The sequence below is a fragment of the Ranitomeya variabilis genome, chromosome 2 (genome assembly GCF_051348905.1).
Source record: "Ranitomeya variabilis isolate aRanVar5 chromosome 2, aRanVar5.hap1, whole genome shotgun sequence".
NCBI classification, from domain to species: Eukaryota; Metazoa; Chordata; class Amphibia; order Anura; family Dendrobatidae; genus Ranitomeya; species Ranitomeya variabilis.
Genome location: NC_135233.1, coordinates 53,117,480 through 53,140,451, shown reverse-complemented (window position 1 = coordinate 53,140,451; position 22,972 = coordinate 53,117,480). Strand labels below are relative to the sequence as shown.

Genomic DNA, 22,972 nt, shown 5'->3' with positions numbered 1-22,972 from the left:
CGAACAACGAAAGCAATTGTTACCATCCACCTCTCGTGTCTCCCCTTTTCCTCATAGATTGTAAGCTTGCGAGCAGGGCCCTCATTCCTCCTGGTATCTGTTTTGATCTGTGATTATTGTTATGCTGTAATGTCTATTGTAAGTACAAGTCCCCTCTATAATTGTAAAGCGCTGCGGGATATGTTGGCGGTATAGAAATAAAATAATTATTATTATTACTACTTCTTTGAATGCAAGATGTTCCGAATAGAACGTACATGAAGACAACTCGAGAATAGTTATAAGGCGTCACATCCAAGTTACATTACAGACGGGCAGAACTTACTTTCCAATCCTTAAATCAGAGACCATCTGCTACATCTGTGGCTTAAGGAGAAATTCTAGTCTGCCTCTCCAGGTGACAACCCGGTATAGCCGAAAATAAATGCTGGGCAAGACTCCAATGTTTAACCATGAAAGGACAGCGACTAGTGCAGATTAGGGTGTATGGTATGAACACACGGATGCAGCCCACGAGGACTACTTTTCTTGTATAGTAAACTTGTCCAGTCTAGGCTAGGTCATATAATGTTTAACAATTCCGGACATATTGGAAACACATTAGAAATTATGGCCCCTGGGCCGGGACCTCACTGAAGCGCTCACGCAACTCCACCAACAATTCAAGCCTGCAGAGAACAAGGAGTATTACCCTCACAAGTACATCTAATATATAAAGAGGAGTGAGACACAAAAAAGTTTAAGTATAATACAAAAAGTGTCTTTATTATATAAACTCACTCACAAGAATCAATACGGGCTTGTAGCCCAAATACATGTATGTTTACTTGCTATTTGAAACATTAGTGAAGGTTCCTTGGCAGTCTGTGACGTTCGTTGTTTTGTCCCCCCCCCCCCCATTTTATTCTCGTCATGTATTTTGTATTTGGGCTACAAGCCCGTATTGATTCTTGTGAGCGAGTTTATACAATAAAGACACTTTTTGTATTATACTTAAACATTTTTTGTGTCTCACTCCTCTTTATATTAGCATATGTACTTGTGAGGGTAATACTCCTTTTTCTCTGTAGGTTTGTATGTCCATATAATGCCCATAAAATGATAAGGAACAACAGGAACGCACTAATGATAAATCTCAGCAACCTGAACACACAAAAAAACAAACAAAAACATCAGCGGGGCAAATCCAGCAAAGCAATCAGATCACGAGGTCAGGTTGGGGAGTAGGACGCCCAAGGCTTCCCTTTCCCCTCAAGAGATGCCAATAGGCCCCCATACACATTAGATGGTCGACCAGACACAGAATTTAGCAAAAATTCCACCCAGTTTGCCATCAAAATCCGTCAGGCATATCGTGTGAGCGCTGCAACTAATCAGTGGCCGCTAATCGGCTGCAGCATTGATATTACATACCGTTTCTTACACTCCTCCTATTTCTTCCTGTAAAATGTGAATGCTGCAGACGATCACAGGTCATTAATCGGGCGCAGCGTTCATGTAGCATCCCTGCTGGATTTTGATTGGTAGAGAAAGAAGTGTTGAGTTTGGAGGAGCGGCACCAGTCTGTGAGCAGAGAATTCATTAACATTACTGCATTTTAACCCCTTCATGACCCAGCCTATTTTGACCTTAATGACCTGGCCGTTTTTTGCAATTATGACCAGCGTCCCTTTATGAGGTAATAACTCAGGAACGCTTCAACGGATCCTAGCGGTTCTGAGATTGTTTTTTCGTGACATATTGGGCTTCATATTAGTGGTATATTTAGGTCGATAATTTTTGCGTTTATTTGTGAAAAAAAAATGCAAATTTGGCTAAAATTTAGAAAATTTTGAAATTTTCACATTTTGAATTTTTATTCTGTTAAAAAAGAGAGTTATGTGACACAAAATAGTTAATAAATAACATTACCCACATGTCTACTTTACATCAGCACAATTTTGGTAACAATTTTTTTTTTTGCTAGGAAGTTATAAGGGTTAAAATTTGACCAGCAATTTCTCATTTTTACAACGAAATTTACAAAACCATTTTTTTTAGGGACCACCTCACATTTGAAGTCAGTTTGAGGGGTCTATATGGCTGAAAATACCCAAAAGTGACACCATTCTAAAAACTGCACCCCTCAAGGTGCTCAAAACCACATTCAAGAAGTTTATTAACCCTTCAGGGGCTTCACATCAGCAGAAGCAACATGGAAGGAAAAAATGAACATTTAACTTTTTAGTCACAAAAATGATCTTTTAGCAACAATTCTTTTATTTTGCCAAGGATAAAAAGAGAAACTGGACCCCAAAAGTTATTGCACAATTTGTCCTGAGTACGCCGATACCCCATATGTGGGGGGGAACCACTGTTTGGGCGCACGACAGGGCTCGGAAGGGAAGGAGCGCCATTTGACTTTTTGAATGAAAAATTGGCTCCAATCTTTAGCGGACACCATGTCGCGTTTGGAGAGCCCCTGTGTGCCTAAACATTGGAGCTCCCCCACAACTGACCCATTTTGGAAACTAGACCCCCCAAGGAGCTCATCTAGATGCATAGTGAGCACTTTGAACCCCCAGGTGCTTCACAAATTGATCCGTAAAAATGAAAAAGTACTTTTTTTTTTTCACAAAAAAATTCTTTTAGCCTCAATTTATTAATTTCCACACGGGCAACAGGATAAAATGGATCCTAAAATGTATTGGGCAATTTCTCCTGACTACACTGATACCTCACATGTGGGGGTAAACCACTGTTTGGGCACACGACAGGGCTCGGAAGGGAAGGAGCGCCATTTGACTTTTTGAATGAAAAATTAGCTCCAATCGTTAGCGGACACCATGTCGCGTTGGGAGAGCCCCTGTGTGCCTAAACATTGGAGCTCCCCCACATGTGACCCCATTTTGGAAACTAGACCTCCCATGGAACTAATCTAGATGTGCGGTGACCACTTTAAACCCCCAAGTGCTTCACAGAAGTTTATAACGCAGAGCTGTGAAAATAAAAAATCATTTCTCTTTCCTCAAAAATTATTTTTTAGCCCGCAATTTTTTATTTTCACAAGAGTAACAGGAGAAATTGGACCCCAATAGTTGTTGCCCAGCTTGTCCTGAGTACGCTGATTCCCCATATGTGGGGGTAAACCACTGTTTGGGCACACGTTGGGGCTCGGAAGGGAAGTTGTGACTTTTGAAATGCAGACTTTGATGGAATGGTCTGCGGGCGTCACGTTGCATTTGCAGAGCCCCTGATGAACCTAAACAGTAGAAACACCCCACAAGTGACCCCATTTTGGAAACTAGACCCCCCAAGGAACTTATCTAGATGAGTGGTGAGCACTTTGAACCCCCAAGTGCTTCACAGAAGTTTATGACGCAGAGCCATGAAAATAAAAAATAATTTTTCATTCCTCTAAAATTATGTTTTAGCAAGCAATTTTTTATTTTTCCAAGGGTAACAGGAGAAATTGGACCCCAATAATTGTTGCCCAGTTTGTCCAGAGTATGCTGGTATCCCATATGTGGGGGTAAACCACTGATTGGCCGCATGTCGGGGTTCGAAAGGGAGGGAGCACCATTTGACTTTTTGAACGCAAGATTGGCTGGAATCAATGGTGGTGCCATGTTGCATTTGGAGACCCCTGATGTGCCTAAAAAGTGGAAGCCCCTTAATTCTAACTCCAACACTAACCCCAACACACCCCTAACCCTAATCCCAACTCTAGCCATGACCTTAATCACAACCCTAACCCCAACACACCCCTAACCACAACCCTAACCCCGACACACCCATAACCCTAATCCCAACCCTAATCAAAACCCTAATCCCAACCCTAACCCTAATCCCAACCCTAACCCCAACACACCCCTAACCCTAACCATAACCCTAACCACAGGCCTAATCTTAAACCCTATTTCCAATCCTAGCCCTAATTCCAACCCTAACTCTAATTCCAACCCTAACCCTCAGGCTATTGTCATGTCGGACGTTGTTCAGACCAGGTCGTTCGACAGACAGCGGTAATTCCGCTTTTGACCACTATTTGCTCATTGGCGTCGGCTAGGTTTTGTCCAGCTGTTCCAGGGTTAATTTACCTGATCCTCAGATTGGAAGCTGGACCATGCCCATGGCCTTTAAATAGTTATCCGGATCATTGGGCGTCGCCGATTATAGCTTCTGTCTTGCGTTGTTATCTCGGTCTGGAGTGGAGAGCTGGTTGTTGGAGAATCGTTGCTGGTGGTGTATTTTCCTTTGTCTTATTTACTCCTTCCTATATTTGTGTTTATTTTGCCCTGCACATTTATAGTGTATTCCTGAGTGACTGCGGCGTGGTGTATATTTTCCTTTATCCTTGTCTGTGCTAACTGTGGGTATTGGTGTATTACATTCACTGGGTGGAGGGCAGAGGTTTTCAGCTTAGGATTGTAACAGAAGGCAGGGTGAGGTTCGAGGCCTGGACATGCACACCACCAGTGTAAACTTCAGGTAGAGGGTCAGTCAGCATTTCCCTAGTCTGAGGGAAATTGCAGGGGCCCGGGTTATTAGCTCTCACCCACCTAGTCTCCCCGTGACATTATAATCGGCCCAACAACAACAACAAAAAAAAAAGGGGGTTTCTTTTTTTTTGTGTTTTGTCATGGATCCCATGACTTCCATAACCCGCCAGTTGGAGGCGCTGTCCCTACAGGTCACTGAGTTGAGGGGGGCAGTACAGCAACAGGGACTAGCAGTATCTAATGTGCAAGCTGGAGCGACAGGAAGAGTTGCTGAGCCTAAATTTCCTTTGCCTGAAAAATTTGCTGGGGAACGCAGTAAATGTTTCTTTTCGTGAAGCTTGCAAACTATATTTCCGTATGCGCCCGATCTCCTCGGGTAATGAGGCTCAGCGTGTGGGCCTGGTGTTGTCATTGTTAAGCGGGGATCCCCAAGCATGGGCGTTTTCTTTGCCATCTGATTCTGCTGCATTTGACTCTGTGGAGAGTTTTTTTTCTTCTCTTGGGAAAATCTATGATGAACCTGACAGAATGGCTCTGGCAGAATCTAAGATACGCTCCATTCGTCAGGGGGAGCGAGTAGCAGAAGATTACTGTTCTGAATTCTGCCGCTGGGCGATCGATACCCAATGGAATGATCCAGCATTGCGGAGTCAGTTTATTCATGGGGTTTCTGGAAGGGTTAAAAAAGCCCTTCTGATGTACGAGACTCCAGCTTCTCTAGATTCCGCTATGAGTCTGGTTGTCCGCATTGATCGCCGTCTGCGTCAGGAGGAGCATGAGACACCGCCTGTGGGTGAAGGTTTAGGTTCACGTGAGGTTGCTGCAGGTGAGCCCATGGAGCCTATGCAAATTGCAGGGGTGTCACATGTAAAGCGTCGAGCCCCAGAGATCAGGAAGCAGGGAGCCTGTTTTTACTGTGGTAAAATTGGTCATTTTATTAACATCTGTCTAAGAAAAACGCAACGGCGGAAAACGTCTAAGCTCAGATGGTGTGGAGGAGACCAATCTGAGCTTATGTATATCCTCCATGGTGGTTTCTCAATGCATGCTCCCTGCTAAGGTTTTTATCGCTGGCAGTGAGCTGCCAATTACTGTTTTTGTGGATAGTGGTTCAGCCACAAATCTCATTGATGAGGAGTTTGCGCGCACAGCAGGTTTTAGGATTGAAAGACTGTCTCATCCTATCCATGTGGTCACCATCAATGCTGCTCCTCTCTCAGGGGGAGATTACTGAATTTGTGGCTGAGGTGAAACTCCACATTGGGGTTCTACATTCCGAGCGGGTTACATGTAAGGTGCTCAGGAATCTTCCTGCTCAGGTGGTTTTGGGTTTTCCTTGGTTGTCCATGCACAACCCAGTAATTGACTGGAAAACTCAGGACATAATTCGGTGGAGCGAGTTCTGCCAGGAGAATTGCCTGGCTACATGTGTGGCTGCGGTGACTTCAAGCGTTCCGGAGTCACTTCTGGATTTTGTGGATGTGTTCTCTGAAAAGGGTTGCTCAGAGTTGCCGCCACATTGTCCCTATGACTGTTCTATCAGGTTTAAACCAGGGGCCAAGTTGCCTAAAGCAAGGATGTTTAACATCTCCGGTCCGGAGAGACAAGCATTAAAAGATTATATTGCTGAAAGCTTGAGCAAAGGGCACATCAGGCCGTCATCCTCACCGGTGGCAGCAGGGTTCTTCTTCATGAAGAAGAAAGATGGCGGATTACGCCCGTGTTTGGATTTCAGGGAGTTGAACCAGATTACGGTTCGTGATCCATACCCGATGCCACTGATACCAGATTTGTTCAACCAGGTGGCAGGTGCAAAGTGGTTTACCAAGCTTGACCTCAGGGGGGGCGTACAACCTCATAAGAGTCCATCAAGGTGATGAGTGGAAGACGGCTTTTAATACCCCTGAGGGTCATTTTGAAAATTTGGTGATGCCTTTTGGGTTGACTAACGCACCTGCAGTGTTCCAACATTTCATTAATGATGTGTTCTCGCATGTTTTGGGGAAATTCGTTATCGTGTACTTAGATGACATCCTCATATATTCTTGCGACCGTGATGCTCATTTAGATCATGTCAGGCAGGTGTTACAGCTTCTCAGAGAGAATAAGCTGTATGCTAAACTTGAGAAATGTGTATTTTCTGTTCAAGAGTTGCCTTTCTTGGGCTATATTGTGTCTGCTTCTTGTATTAAAATGGACGCCGCTAAGGTGCAAGCTGTGCCGCATTGGGAACGTCCTGATAACCTGAAAGCACTTCAGCGGTTCCTAGGGTTTTCTAACTACTATAGGAAATTTATCAAGGATTTTTCCATCATTGCTAAACCGCTAACTGACATGACTAAAAAGGGTACCAATTTCTCCGTTTGGCCTGAGGCTGCTGTGCGCGCATTTGAATTTCTTAAGAACAGTTTTGTTTCAGCCCCCATTCTTGTGCAGCCAGACGTATCAAAACCCTTTGTTGTGGAAGTCGATGCGTCTGAGGTTGGTGTGGGGGCGGTACTATCTCAAGGCTCATCTTTGAGTGGTTTGCGTCCGTGTGCCTATTTCTCCAAGAAACTGTCGTCCGCCGAACGTAACTACGATATCGGCAACAGGGAGTTGTTGGCAATCAAGTTGGCCTTTGAGGAATGGCGACACTTCTTGGAGGGGTCGGTACATCAGGTTACTGTTATTACCGATCATAAGAATCTGCTGTATTTGGAGTCAGCCAAGCGTCTGTCCCCCAGGCAGGCTCGCTGGGCATTGTTTTTCACGCGGTTCAATTTTGTTGTCACCTACAGACCGGGGTCTAAAAACACTAAGGCGGATGCTCTGTCCAGGTGTTTTCCGGGGGGTGAACCTCGGGGAGGATCCAGTACCCATCCTCCAAAAGGGTGTTGTGGTTTCGGCTCTCACTACCGAGGTTGAGGCTGAGATTGCCGAGGCTCAGGAGGAGGTACCATCTGAGCTTCCCATCAACAAATCTTTTGTACCGCTTCATCTCCGCCTAAAGGTTTTGGCGGAGCATCATGATGCTGTCCTGGCTGGCCACCCAGGGGTTAGAGGTACCTTGGAGTTGGTGTCACGTCGGTTTTGGTGGCCCAAGATCCGACAGGATGTGGTCTCATACGTGTCAGCTTGTACCATGTGCGCTAGGGCTAAGACGCCCTGCTCCCGTCCTGTTGGCACACTACTTCCTCTTGAAGTACCTAGTAAGCCATGGATTTCATCACTGATTTGCCCTCATCAGCTGGGAACACGGTCATCTTGGTGATTGTTGATCGGTTTTCAAAAATGTCGCACTTTGTGCCTTTGCCTTTGTTGCCTAACGCTAAGACTCTGGCTCAGGTACTTGTGCAGGAGGTGGTCAGACTTCATGGGGTTCCGTCTGATATCGTGTCTGATAGGGGGTCTCAGTTTGTGGCAAAATTTTGGAGAGCATTTTGCTCACGGCTGGGGATCAAGTTGTCTCATTCTTCGGCGTTCCATCCTCAGTCAAATGGTCAGACTAAGCGTATGAACCAAAATTTGGAACAGTACTTACACTGCTTTGTCTCTGATAACCAGGAGGAGTGGTCTACCTTTCTTCCTTTGGCTGAGTTTGCCATCAATAATCACCGCCAGGAGTCGTCTGGGGAGTCTCCGTTTTTTTGTGTTTATGGGCTACATCCTCAGTTTTGTACCTTGAGTCAGAGGGGCTCTTCCGGCGTTCCGGAGGAGGATCAGTTAGGAGCACAATTATCATCAGTCTGGAGGAGAGTTAAACAGCGCCTGTTGAGTGTGGGTGCTAGGTACAAACGTGTGGCTGACAGTAGGCGTGTGCCAGGTCCGGACCTGAGTGTGGATGACTGGGTGTGGTTATCCACAAAAAACATAAGACTCAAAATACCATCCCTTAATTTGGGTCCACGGTTTATTGGTCCATTTAGGGTCACCGCCGTCATTAACCCAGTAGCGTACCGATTGGAGCTCCCTACAGTGTATAAGATACAAAACGTGTTCCACAGGTCTCTTCTAAAGAAGGTGGTGGGTTCTGTGGACGTGGCGCCTATGCCACCTCCAGTCTTGGTGGATGGTAATTTGGAGTTTGAAGTCTCCAATGTGGTTGACTCTCGTGTAGTGCGTCGTACTTTACAGTACTTGGTACACTGGCGTGGTTATGGGCCTGAGCAGAGGTCCTGGGTACCAGCCTCGGATATTCATGCGGATCGGCTGGTCAGGTTTTTTCATCGTCGCCATCCAGACAAGCCGGGTCCTATAAGCCGTGAGGGCCCTGGGGTCCCTCGTAGAAGGCGGGGTACTGTCATGTCGGAAGTTGTTCAGACCAGGTCGTTCGACAGACAGCGGTAATTCCGCTTTTGACCACTATTTGCTCATTGGCGTCGGCTAGGTTTTGTCCAGCTGTTCCAGGGTTAATTTACCTGATCCTCGGATTGGAAGCTGGGCCATGCCCATGGCCTTTAAATAGTTCTCCGGATCATTGGGCGTCGCCGATTATAGCTTCTGTCTTGTGCGTTGTTATCTCGGTCTGGAGTAGAAAGCTGGTTGTTGGGAGAATCGTTGCTGGTGGTGTATTTTCCTTTGTCTTATTTACTCCTTCCTATATTTGTGTTTATTTTGCCCTGCACATTTATAGTGTATTCCTGAGTGACTGAGGCGTGGTGTATATTTTCCTTTATAATAATAATAATAATAATAATTTTATTTATATAGCGCCAACATATTCCGCAGCGCTTTACAACTTATAGAGGGGACTTATACAGACAACAGACATTACAGCATAACAGAAATCACAGTTCAAAACAGATACCAGGAGGAATGAGGGCCCTGCTGCTCGCAAGCTTACAAACTATGAGGAAAAGGGGAGACACAAGAGGTTTATCCTTCTCTGTGCTAACTGTGGGTATTGGTGTATTACATTCACTGGGTGGCGGGCAGAGGTTTTCAGCTTAGGGTTGTAACAGGAGGCAGGGTGAGGTTCGAGGCCTGGACATGCACACCATCAGTGTAAACTTCAGGTAGAGGGTCAGTCAGCATTTCCCTAGTCTGAGGGAAATTGCAGGGGCCCGGGTTATTAGCTCTCACCCACCTAGTCTCCCCGTGACAGCTATGTGCCCACGTTGCGGATTCGTGTGAGATTTTTCTGCACCAATTTTGGAAAATCCGCAGGTAAAAGGCACTGCGTTTTACCTGCGGATTTACCGTGGATTTCCAGTGTTTTTGTGCGGATTTCAGCTGCGGATTCCTATTGAAGAACAGGTGTAAAACGCTGCGGAATCCGCACAAAGAATTGACATGCTGCGGAAAATACAACACAGCGTTTCCGCGCAGTATTTTCCGCACCATGGGCACAGCGGATTTGGTTATCCATAGGTTTACATGGTACTGTAAACCTGATGGAAAACTGCTACGAATCCGCAGCGGCCAATCCGCTGCAGATCCGCAGCCAACTCCGCACCGTGTGCACATAGCCTAATTCTAACCTTAACCCTAGTTCTAACCCTAACCCTAATGCTAACCCTAGCCCTAGCCCTAACGCTAACCCTAGCCCTAACCCGAACCCTAATCCTAGTGCAGAAAAAAATATATATATATTTTCTTTATTTTATTATTGTCCCTACCTATGGGGGTGATCAAAATATACCTGGAACGAATCTGCCGGCCGGCAGATTCGGCGGGCGCACTGCGCATGCGCCCGCCATTTTGGAAGATGGCGGCGCCCATGGAGAAGACGGACGGACTCCGGGAGGCTCGGTAAGTATGAGGAGGGGGGGAAATCGAAGCACGGGGGGGTGGATCGAAGCACGGGGAGGTGGATCGGAGCAAGGGGGGAGCGGGCAGGAGGATGGGGGAGCGGACAGGCGGACGGAGGGGACTACGGGACAGATCGGAGGACTGGGGAGGCGATCGGTGGCTGTGGGGGGGGGGCACATCAGGGTTTCCAGCCATGGCCGATGATATTGCAGCATCGGCCATGGCTGGATTGTAATATTTCACCACTTTTTATAGGTGAAATATTACAAATTGCTCTGATTGGCTGTTGCACTTTCAACAGCCAATCAGAGCGATCGTAGCCACGAGGGGGTGAAGCCACCCCCCCTGGGCTGAAGCACCACTCCCCCTGTCCCTGCAGATCGGGTGAAATTGGAGTTAACCCTTTCACCCGATCTGCAGGGACGCGATCATTCCATGACACCACATAGGCGTCACAGGTCGGATTGGCACCGACTTTCATGACGCCTACGTGGCGTCACAGCTCGGGAAGGGGTTAAAAAAAAAATTGCATTTTTTTTTTCAAAACACAATCTATATTAAGGTATGTGCAGACGTACCCACATCGTTTGTGAAGCAAAAGAGACTTTAAGAAAACTTTGGTTTTGTCTCTTCTGATGTCTTTTTCAGTGGTGTTTTTTTTTCCTTACACTTCCACATATAAAGATAATGTGTATTCTTCCTAGCAGAAACTGCCAGAAAAATGGAGAGGTCACTTGTTTCAGCGGCTGCACAGCTTTTAAAGATGTAACATGTGCACAGAAAATCCTTCTGACATCTGTTCAGTCTTTTTGGCATTTTTTTTTTAAATCACCTTTTCAAGCTGTTTAGATTCCTGAGATCTTCTATTTTTATTGCGAGACTGGATTTCCGGTGGACTTGGCAAGTATGTCATAGCAGAGACTTAAAAGGTGAGGAAACATATTTCCTAGGACGGGCAGCCTTGCATTATGCAACTACAACTTATATTCCAGGCTTGTATGAATGCCAGGGCTTCGAGGAATATCATCGGAGAAATCCACTTACTACTGATCGGCTGCCACTGAAAACTCCAGTCACAGAAACATTACAATATGTAAAGCCCAGCAATACAGACGCCGGCCATAATCTGCTCTCCGAAGCACAACTGCTCAGTGGAGAGTATAATCGCCTACGAAAATCAGATCCTCGTATGCATTTGTTGAAATTCCTTTCTCTGCTGCAGCGGATAATAAAGCTTTCCTCCCATTCATTTATACTCTGACTATAATGACAGATGACACATATGGCTGCCTGTACAGAACGGGTATGTCAAACACTCATATGATATAAAAAGGGATTAAAAATTGAAATACTTGTGCGTATCTTGTATTGCAAGGTAAAAGAAAAAAAATTATACAGCTTGGAAATAAAGATTAGTGAAATGGCAGGACCCTTATCCAGCAGCCATTTCAGTATCCTGTGACGGGATGGAGGGGCGGCGGGCCCGTGACCCACTGCAGCATGGGGCGGCGGGCCCGTGACCCACTACAGGATGGGGTGGCGGGCCCGTGACCCACTACAGGATGGGGTGGCGGGCCCGTGACCCACTACAGTATGGGGCGGCGGGCCCGTGACCCACTGCAGGACAGGGCGGCAGGCCCGTGACCCACTGCAGGACAGGGCGGCGGGCCCGTGACCCACTACAGGACGGGGCGGCGGGCCCGTATCCCACTACGGCAGAGGTGTCAAACTGCATTCCTCGAGGGCCGCCAACAGGTCATGTTTTCAGGATTTCCTTGTATTGCACAGGTGATAATTTTAATCACCTGCACAGAATGATTCCAGCACCTTGTGGAATGCTAAGGAAATCCTGAAAACATGACCTGTTGGCGGCCCTCGAGGAATGCAGTTTGACACCTCTGCACTACAGGACGGGGTGGCGGGCCCGTGACCCTCTACAGGAAGAGGCGGCGGGCCCGTATCCCACTACAGGATGGGGTGGCGGGCCCGTGACCCTCTACAGGATGGGGTGGCGGGCCCGTGACCCACTACAGGATGGGGCGGCAGGCCCATGATGGAAAGGAAGTTCTTACACCTATAGTACATGCAGAATGCTGGTAAAGAGGAAAAACCAACTGAATTGGAGCAGATGGAAGTTAATTAGTATGAGAATCAGGACAGTTCCTGGATATATTAGACTGATATGTGCACTAAAAGCAGTTTTAAAAGGAAATCTGTCAGTAGTAACAACCCTTCTAAGCTGTCTATATGGGCACGCAGATCATAGGAAGCTGAATAAATTGATACTTTCATATCGGTGATCCGATACCTTATTTACGAAAAATCCACATTTTATCTATATGTAAATGAGCTGTGAAGATCTATGGGACGGACATAGATCTCCCTGAGAATCTGCTTCCAGAGTTGCTAGCATATATGATACAGCGTCCCTCCACCCAGACGCGCGTTTATAGTTATTGATTGGCACATTCGCTTCTTATGATCTCAGAGTTACGTTTCTCAGACTAGGTTGATATAATTGCATTTTTGAAGTGCCCCTTTGTACATTTATTTGGACATCTCTTATGTTTAAGATATATGCACTTGCACTAAGCTCCACCTAACAGCATTTCTTAGACTTCCCTGCAGGAGTACACCAGAAAATAAACATATACATGAGAACCATTGGAAAGTTAGAAGTCACCCAAAACTAGCACAGAACTATACTCACTTGTCCTGCAGTGTCATATAGTCCGAGAAGGTATTGTCTGCCACCGACGGTCACACTGACTGAAAAAAAAAAAAAAACAAATTAAGTATAATATATACTTGGCAGGGAAGACAATTTGGCTGCGTTGTCACTAGAATACGGCCCACATTGATAAAGAACATCACAAACTCCTGTTGGATTACATTAAAAACAGCATATAAGACATACAGATTCCCATTCTTACAGATGAGCATATGGATGTACACATACCATAAACATACAAAGTACTTATGCAGGCCACCATTATAGAACCTTAAAATATCTTAATATATTATTTAGACATTTCTGGGGTCTTATTTTACATAAATACTTGCATTTCTGGATAAAAAGAAAGGGTTCTTTACAGAAAGAGCAGTCAGACTGTGGAATGCTGAGCACATAGAGGCTGTAGAAGCCAAGAGATTACAATTTTCAAATGAAACCCAATTCTAAAACAAAACTATGGTACCCCAAAATATCTGCATAAAAAAAAAAAAAAATTTCTGCGAAGGTGTCCATACCCTGTATAATTATCTATAAACTGAAATCTAAATTTGATCAGGTCACAATCCTAATATCCACACAGTCGCTTATTATCCACTACATCAGACATTTCGGCATCGGATACAGTTATTTTTGTACCTAATTTTGTGGGAGATGACACGGCTTATGTGACCATTTCTCTGAGTCACAGACTGACTCAACTCTTTGTCATCAGAATTTTCATAAAAATTAACAAAATCAGATGGTTAATATCCTGGAATTTAAAGGAGTAAAGAAAAAAAAAAAAAAAAGATATAAAAGTCTGACTCTAGAAGTGAAAATACAGTTGTGTGGAAAAAAAAAAAAAAAAAAAAAGTATTTGCCCCCTTCCTAACTTTTGCATGTGTTAATTAAATGTTTCAAATCATTTCTACACGCGCAAACCCCCTAAACCTCATTGATTATCCCCTTTCACCCTGTTCTGTGTCAGATTATTATTTTATTTTTTTAATATTTTTTTCATTTTTTACAGTTCGCTTTAGGCACTAAAAAAAAAATACTAGTGTTGGATTAGGCTTATGGCTCAGTGTTAGTGTTAGTTTTTTGTTAGGCAGGAGAATAAAGCAACCGCCCGCAGAACATTTAGCACGGAGGAAGGGTACAGCAATTTTTAGCCAGTCACTGCTGAATCTTCAGAGGCAGGACCAAGTACCGCAGCCTCCAACCCCCATCACTGTGGTATAATGATAGGGGATTTTCCCCTCAAATGCCCCCTTTTTTTTTTTGTTAAGCAGCCCCTTAAATAAAATTAGATGTCACCAATTTTACCACCTTTGATTTTTTCCAAATTTTCGTTAGCCCAGAAGTCCTACGATCGATTGCCCACCAAACAAGTTTATATGCCCAACAATATCTCCCAAAAATTTTCTGCCTTGCATTCCCATTCCTGGATCCCCACAAATGTCTACAGAAAAAAAAAAAAATTGGGGGGCCTTACCCTGAACATGGGATTGTTTAAAAAAAAAAAAGAAAACTGCTCCTACTGGGCAATACAATCTGTACACAGCACCCCTGTATTTGCAGCAGTCATGTCCTGAGCCAATTCTGTAGCTCTAATGAGATTCCTTCACTTAGTGATAATATCCAAACCACCAAGAACTGACCCCAACTATGATCAGCTAAACCAACCGAGACCCCTAATTTCCCCTCCTACAACATTAATTTCTTAATTCCTATACCCCAGAGCATAATGTGGAAGTTGACGAGTCCTTGATGAGTTTCAAGGGCACATCAGGGGCTCTCCAAACCCCAACATGACATAAGTTCTCAAATGCAGCAAATTTTGTGATCAGAAAGACAAATGGCACTCCTTCCCTTCCTAGCTCTGCTGTGTGCACAAACAGCAGTTTTCCCCCACATATTTCCAAGCTCTGCCGTGTGCACAAACAGTAGTTTTCCCCCACATATGGGGTATTGGCATGCTCAGGAGAAATTGTGCAACAAATTTTTATGGTTCATGTTCTCTTTTTACCCTTGTGAAAATAAAAAAAATTTGTTCTAAAATTTTTGTGAAAAAAGTTAAATGTTTATTTTTTCCTTCAAAATTGCCTCAGTCCCTGTGAAGCACCTGAAGGGTTAATAAACCTCTTAAATAAGGTTTTGAGCACACTAAGGGGTGCAGTTTTTAGAATGATGTCACTTTTTGGTATTTTCTGTCATATAGGCCTTTCAAAGTCACTTCAAATGTGAGGTGGTCCCTAAAAAATAAACAACGGTTTTGTGAATTTTGTTGGAAAAATTAGAAATTGCAGATCAACTTTTAACCCTTATAACTTCCTAACAAAAAAAATTGTGCTCATGTAAAAGTAGACATGTGGATTGCTAAATTTTCGCCAAACTTCAATTTTTCTTTTTCACAAAGAAAAGCAAGTTGCATCAAATAAATTTTACCACTATCAAAATCATTCTGAAAATTTGCTTCAATCAATAAAATAAGTTCTTATTTGCACGTGGTCATGATTTTTTGCAAAAATAGTGGTTTAGTGAAAATAAAAAAATGACGGTAAAAGATTTAGAAGCTTAATGTCATAGCCTATCCTAAAGAAAACCATGAATACTATCATTCCAAAAAATCCCTAATGTACATAGGATTTGTTCCTTTAATGCAGAGCTGTCAGAAAAAAAAAAAAAAAAGGATTCATAGGACCCTGGTCAAGCGGCCATTTCAGTAGTTAGTGGCTGCCGAACCAGAGACCTGCGAACCCCCCCATTACCTTCCGGGATCACAGCACTTTTTCTCAGACCTCATTTACGTCATTCATGACATACTACCAGTAAGAAGAAGCACTAGAAGTGCCAGCAGGTAGGAAGAGGTTCGCAGGGCCCTGGTCTAGTGGCCATAAACTACCAGTGTGACCCATGGTCCACAGTTCTGCAAATCTTTTTGGCCACTTCTAGTAGATACCCCTCTGGATTTGGCCTTCAAGTGAGCAAGAAACCTCTGCACCGTAATGTACATTATTGCCCCAATGGCGGAGATCCACTTTATAAATATATCCAATTCCAACAGTTTTTTTTTTTATTACACGATCCAAAACCTACGCTGCGATATACTCCAAGAAAAGACCACACGCCAGCTGACAGCTTTCCTGGCACATCAGAGGCTTATGCGGAGTATGTGAGAACACTGGCTCAATGTCATACACTTGTTCAGCTTTCCCATGACGGCCGGGTCAGACGGCGCAGAGTATCACATCCTAATATAGCCTAGAAAGAGGAAGCTTCAGAAGAGCCGAGTAGTAAGATCCAACTCCAGACAAAGATACGGAACGGAGAATTATCTAAGAATGTTGTCTCCAAACTTTTTCTCGATAAATTTCCCAACCGCAATTTGTTTTCTAGACTTTTGATGATCACATTTTCTTAGTGTTAAAAAAATGGTTTCGTCATAGCAACTTTTCTTCATATGTCCTATTACTCTATACAAAAAAAATGCCCCCAAGAGACATTGCGGGGGAATGACCACAGCTTTCCCCAACAATGAGAGCTAAAGTCACTGGGTGACTTCCATCTGGTACTGTGGAAGAGTGTAGGAAGAGCGACTTTAATAGCAGACATTGTTAGCCTCAGCAGCTGACTTAAGGGAATGAATATTCACTGCTCCCCACTCCCATGGACGTCACTGCCATGCTCTGCTTACAAGCATAAAGCAGCTGCTGGCATCTGAACAAGACGATTCCAGGGTAGGGCAGAAAACTAAGTATAATGGTTTATGGGTTTTTCTTATGGGATCATGCCTACCGGGTTAGGGAGGAGGGGGACCATGCCTACCAAGCTAGGGATGAGGGGGAACCATGCATACCAGGAGAGGAATGAGGAGGGACCATGCCTACCAGGCTAGGGACGAGGGGGACCATGCCTACCAGGCTAGGGATGAGGGGGACCATGCCAACCAGGCTAGGGATGAGGGGGAACCATGCATACCAGGAGAGGAATGAGGAGGGACCATGCCTACCAGGCTAGGGACGAGGGGGACCATGCCTACCAGGCTAGGGATGAGGGGGACCATGCCAACCAGGCTAGGGATGAGGGGGAACCATGCATACCAGGAGAGGAATGGGGAGGGACCATGCCTACCAGGCTAGGGACGAGGGGGACCATGCCAACCAGGAGAGGAATGAGGAGGGACCATGCCTACCAGGCTAGGGACGAGGGGGACCATGCCTACCAGGCTAGGGATGAGGGGGACCATGCCAACCAGGCTAGGGATGAGGGGGACCATGCCAACCAGGCTAGGGATGAGAGGGACCATGCCAACCAGGCTAGGGATGAGAGGGACCATGCCTACCAGGCTAGGGATGAGGGGGGCCATGCCTACCAGGCTAGGGATGAGGGGGACCATGCCTACCAGGCTAGGGATGAGGGGGACCATGCCTACCAGGCTAGGGATGAGGGGGACCATGCCTACCAGGCTAGGGATGAGGGGGACCATGCCTACCACGCTAGGGATGAGGGGGACCATGCCTACCAGGCTAGGGATGAGAGGGACCATGCCTACCAGGCTAGGGATGAGAGGGACCATGCCTACCAGGCTAGGGATGAGAGGGACCATGCCTACCAGGCTAGGGATGAGGGGGACCATGCATACCAGGAGAGGAATGAGGGACCATGCATATCAGGCTAGGGATGAGGGGGACCATGCCTACCAGGCTAGGGATGAGGGGGACCATGCCTACCAGGCTAGGGATGAGGGGGACCATGCCTACCAGGCTAGGGATGAGGGGGACCATGCCTACCAGGCTAGGGATGAGGGGGACCATGCCTACCAGGCTAGGGATGAGGGGGACCATGCCTACCAGGCTAGGGATGAGGGGGACCATGCCTACCAGGCTAGGGATGAGGGGGACCATGCCTACCAGGCTAGGGATGAGGGGGACCATGCCTACCAGGCTAGGGATGAGGGGGACCATGCCTACCAGGCTAGGGATGAGGAGGACCATGCCTACCAGGAGAGGGATGAGGAGGACCATGCCTACCAGGCTAGGGATGAGGGGGACCATGCCTACCAGGCTAGGGATGAGGAGGACCATGCCTACCAGGCTAGGGATGAGGAGGACCATGCCTACCACGCTAGGGATGAGGGGGACCATGCCTACCAGGCTAGGGATGAGGAGGACCATGCCTACCAGGCTAGGGATGAGAGGGACCATGCCTACCAGGCTAGGGATGAGAGGGACCATGCCTACCAGGCTAGGAATGAGGGGGACCATGCATACCAGGAGAGGAATGAGGGACCATGCCTACCAGGCTAGGGATGAGGGGGACCATGCCTACCAGGCTAGGGATGAGGGGGACCATGCCTACCAGGCTAGGGATGAGGGGGACCATGCCTACCAGGCTAGGGATGAGGGGGACCATGCCTACCAGGCTAGGGATGAGGGGGACCATGCCTACCAGGCTAGGGATGAGGGGGACCATGCCTACCAGGCTAGGGATGAGGAGGACCATGCCTACCAGGAGAGGGATGAGGAGGACCATGCCTACCAGGCTAGGGATGAGGGGGACCATGCATACCAGGAGAGGGATGAGGAGGCCATGCATACCATGCTGAGGGATATTAATACAGAATTTCCAACATTTTTTGCTTCATTTTTTTTCCTCTAATTTCCTCCTTTAAAACCTAGGTGCGTCTTCTCGTCCGATGCGTCTTTTAGTCCGAAAAAAAATGTAAGTCCTGTTCTTCTATTGTATCAAATACTTATTTTATGCAATAAAATGCAAGTTAATTATATAAAAATCATACAATGTGATTTTCTGGTTATTAGATTTAGATTTTGTCTCTCACAGGTGAAGTGTACCTAAGATAATTACAGATCTCTCCATTCTTTGTAGGTGGGAAAACTTGAAAAGTTGGCAGTGTATCAAATACTTATTTTCCCCACTGTATGCATGTATGACGTATAGACTAGTTGCAAGTCCCTTAACATGAACTTCACCGCCTCATAGGCTGTTAAGTTTGGTCCATGCATCGTGGACCGTACTCCGTGATATATGGATGTCTGAATTCTGCCTAAGGGTATGTTCACAAGTGTTGGATTAGCCTCCGCATTTAATGTAGGATCCGTAGCAAAAATCAGAGGATGACACTTGAATTTCTCCAACGGATGTGGGGGCCATGGATAGGCAAGAGGAACCTGATATCTTTTCCGCATGGAATCCTCAATAAATCGTATGCTACTTCTTTTTGGATATTTTTATCAGTGGCACAGACAAAATTCACATCAGATTTTTTGGGGAAAGTTGTATAATCTTACACAATAAATAGCCGAATGATCGTTCTACCAGTAGCCAACAACTCTCGCTCGACTCTGCCATACACAGGAACGCTCGCTTGGCCAAGTTCTCTACGAGAAAGACTTCTCAGGAGCGGCTGTATCTCACCAAGAATGAAAGGATCATCTGTCCAAAATCGGGTATGTCAGATGATTCCTGGAAAGAGTCAAGAGGCCTCCATACAGACTGTTGGCCGAAGTCTAGATTGTAAGATTTCACAAGAATTTCGGCATAGAATCCACAATGAAATCTTCATCAAATTTTGAACATGCCAACGGGAACTCGACCGCTCAGACGACCATAGCATGGTCACATGCATACCATAACTATAGTGATCTAGGTTCAGTTCAGAAGATCCATGGAGTACGTATCTTGTGGCCTTAATAAAGTGTGATCTCAAGTGAAGTTGGGCAGATGCGATGACAAATATCCCCCACAACATCCACATATAATGTCCCCACCACAGATCAGCAGAGTAGACCGTTACTGCCCTCAGCACGGACCAGGGATGGCACACCTGGCATCAAAGCATGCTTTATGGATTATTCCACTGCTTTCCAAGAAAACACTGGGCGGGGACGGAAAGCAGACAACAGGACTATTGTGCATGTGAATGGGAGGTCGGGGAAACTAGGAGACAGCCTCAGACAGCTCAGGAGCTGTAATCATTGCACTATGGCATCATAAACTGAGCAACCAGAGGTCTTGGCTGCTGCAGAAGCTCCCTAGTGAGGCGGACAATCAACAGGCACCATCTCTAATGTATGTATGATACAAAGACAAGTCTTATCCTGCAAGGGGGCGCATTACGGTGCCAACAAAAACGCACAAAATTGAGAAATACAGCTCTGAAACCAAGCAGGTTATACTAGATAAGCAAAGAAGAATGTGCCCAAGTTTTTCAGCAGGCTTATACCAGGTTCAGACTGCCATGAACTCAAGGTTCATTTACGGATCAGGACGCCTTACCGACCACGGGTCTCCTGCCCGGAACTAAACCTCTAGCCTCATGAGCACATGCTGGAAACTCACATTGAAATTTATGGCAAGCGAGTCGCCTGAGGCTTGTGACCAGCAACAGTAAATCTAGGTTGGCCTCCAATGATTCGTGAGTGGCAATGTGATCTGTGCCCTACTAGGCTGACACGCAGATTTGCAAATGTTCACAAACCTGATCGATCATATGGGACTTGTCTGATTGGGCTTTTTGGAGGTTTTTTTTTGTTTGCTATTCCCTGATAAACAAAAAACAGAAAAAACAAAAAGCATCACCGTGTAGTCCCAGACTTTTGGAAACATTTGAGACAGTGTCATGGTCAATCGTTGCATGACATCACTGTGTAGCCCAAACAATAAAGAGGTAGTCCAGGTTTGGTGTTTGCACACAGTAGTCAAATGCCGACTAGACATGTGTGGCTTCAGTCAACGCAAGTGAATTATCGAAGAGTACGCAAACCACGTGAACGGACGATGCCGGCACATCATGACAGCGTGCGAGCTGTGAGGATTCACAAGTCTTCAGTCACATACAGAAATTGCAGACTTGTAGCCGAAGGCCAGACAACCCCTTTAATGTTAGGATAGTCTGGAATGGAGCGGATCAATGGTACACGGGACCATTTATACTAAGGGTTCAACCATCGACATGGTGGACAATCCACAATCACCAAGTGATTGACCCTACACGTCCGACAGTGTCATACACATGTAGTTTTAGCCGGCAACGGTAGTAAAAAAAAAAAAAAAAAATCTGACGTTACAGATCACAGGCAACTTTACAGTTGGCCATTGGTTATATTGTTAAACAAGTTTCAGACAAAATTGTCAAAATGGGCTATTTTGACCCAACTTTTTGCCCCTCCCTCTCCAGGTCTGTTATTGTCTGAAGCACTGATACATTGACAGCGCTGCAGCCAATCACTGAGCTCAGCAACTTATGACATCAACTCGAACAGATTGGTTGAACTGATTGATTGGCTGCAGTGCTGTCGACGTGATGTCGGCACTGCAGACAATAACCGACACTGGCTTCCCAAAACTGGGAAATCCCTTTAAGGCCCCCTCCGGTACACAATAGATGAGGGTCATCCGGCCACATCGATACTGACGGGACCGTGTGAAACGTATGGAGCCCTCCCGACTGAGCATGGTGCCCGCTCCTTTTGCTTTGGCAGCGGCTTTCTTCTCTCTCCCTATTGTAAACACTGCTGCTCCGCGAGGACGGCGCTCATCCATCTGGGGGGGTCAGACCACAGATGAATGTTTGGAAATAAAAGCCAAATTTCAGTGTCTAAGACTAGAGTTGAGCAAAATGCCCGGCCGTACCCCGATCCGGTGGCCACGTCATCGGCGGTCCACGCCTGCACTGTAAACCTATGTGGTGCTCTTCGGGGGTGGTACCAGATATCGTCCAGCAGTCATGTGACTTTTTACTGACTCAAAAGCGCAAATAACGGGCGAAACACTACAATGACCACCGCCGATGGAAAGTGCGACTACACGGAGCGGAAAATAAAGTTGTCGGACTTAAAAAAAAAAAAAAAGTGTCGGGTGTCACCGGTGAGACTCACCTGCATAGTGGTCGAACACGGTGGGCACGTACTCCTCCGGGAAGGCGTCGTTGGCGTAGCTCATGAGCAGACAAGTTTTGCCCACCGCCCCGTCGCCCACCACCACACATTTCAGCATGCTACTGCCACTCCCGCTCGCCATGGGTCTTCCTCATTTTAGGGAGAATGCCCTGCATGTCATGTCCGCCAGCAAAGTGTGTGCCAGTCCCCGGCAGCGATGGTGGCACGGATGACACAATGGAGCTGCCGGGAAGTTTGTGGGGCGCATCTCCCGGCGTCACTGCCCTCCTGCTGGCCGGCCGCGCACCGAGCCGCCCTCCTCCTCCTCTTCCTTCCCCTGTAAAATAAGATTATTTCTTCCAAAGTGTGCACTTGTGCCCCCTCCCCCAACTTGTGAGGGCTCCGCACTTTCCGGCGCTGCAGTCTCAGCCTAGCTTTAGCTGTGGGGGGTGCAGACTGCTAATGTGCTGAGCAAGGGAGCGTCTGCAAAGAGCCTCCCGCGGCCCTGGCCGAAAAGGGGCTGCCACATGTCCTGCTGCCAGCTGCAGCCTGTCCACACACAGCAGCTGGCGGCTACAGGGCCTGCAACACCCCCCTCCATCACACCCTCCTCCATCACACACCCCCATCACACCCCCCCCCCACCTCCATCACACCCCCCTCCATCACACACCCCCTCCATCATTCCCCTCCATCACACCCCCCCTCCATCACACCCCCCCACCTCCATCACACCCCCCTCCATCACACACCCCCTCCATCATACTTCCCCTCCATCACACCCCCCCTCCATCACACCCCCCTCCATCACACCCCCCTCCATCACACCCCCCCTCCATCACACCCTCCTCCATCACACACCCCCTCCATCTCACCCCCCCCACCTCCATCACACCCCCCTCCATCACACCCCCCTCCATCACACACACCCTCCATCATTCCCCTCCATCACACCCCCCCTCCATCACACCCCCCTCCATCACACCCCCCTCCATCACACACCCCTCCATCACACACCCCTCCATCACACACCCCCATCACACACCCCCCTCCATCACACCCCCTCCATCACCCCCCCTCCATCACACCCCCCTCCATCACACACCCCTCCATCATTCCCCTCCATCACACCCCCCCTCCATCAC

At 46.8% G+C, this 22,972-nt stretch overlaps 1 protein-coding gene across 1 annotated transcript in view; it reads right to left on the bottom strand.

Moving 5' to 3' along the window:
* RHOQ (ras homolog family member Q) overlaps positions 1-22,451 on the bottom strand; it is a 54,668-nt gene extending 32,217 nt beyond the window's left edge. Inside the window, exons 1-2 of the mRNA XM_077282417.1 lie at positions 21,828-22,451; positions 12,925-12,983 (exon numbers count right to left, since the gene is read on the bottom strand). Of these exons, the coding sequence (XP_077138532.1) occupies positions 12,925-12,983; positions 21,828-21,969 (201 nt within the window). The 5' untranslated portion in view covers positions 21,970-22,451. The remainder of the gene's footprint in view (positions 1-12,924; positions 12,984-21,827) is intronic.
* Between the last annotated feature and the right edge of the window lie 521 nt (positions 22,452-22,972).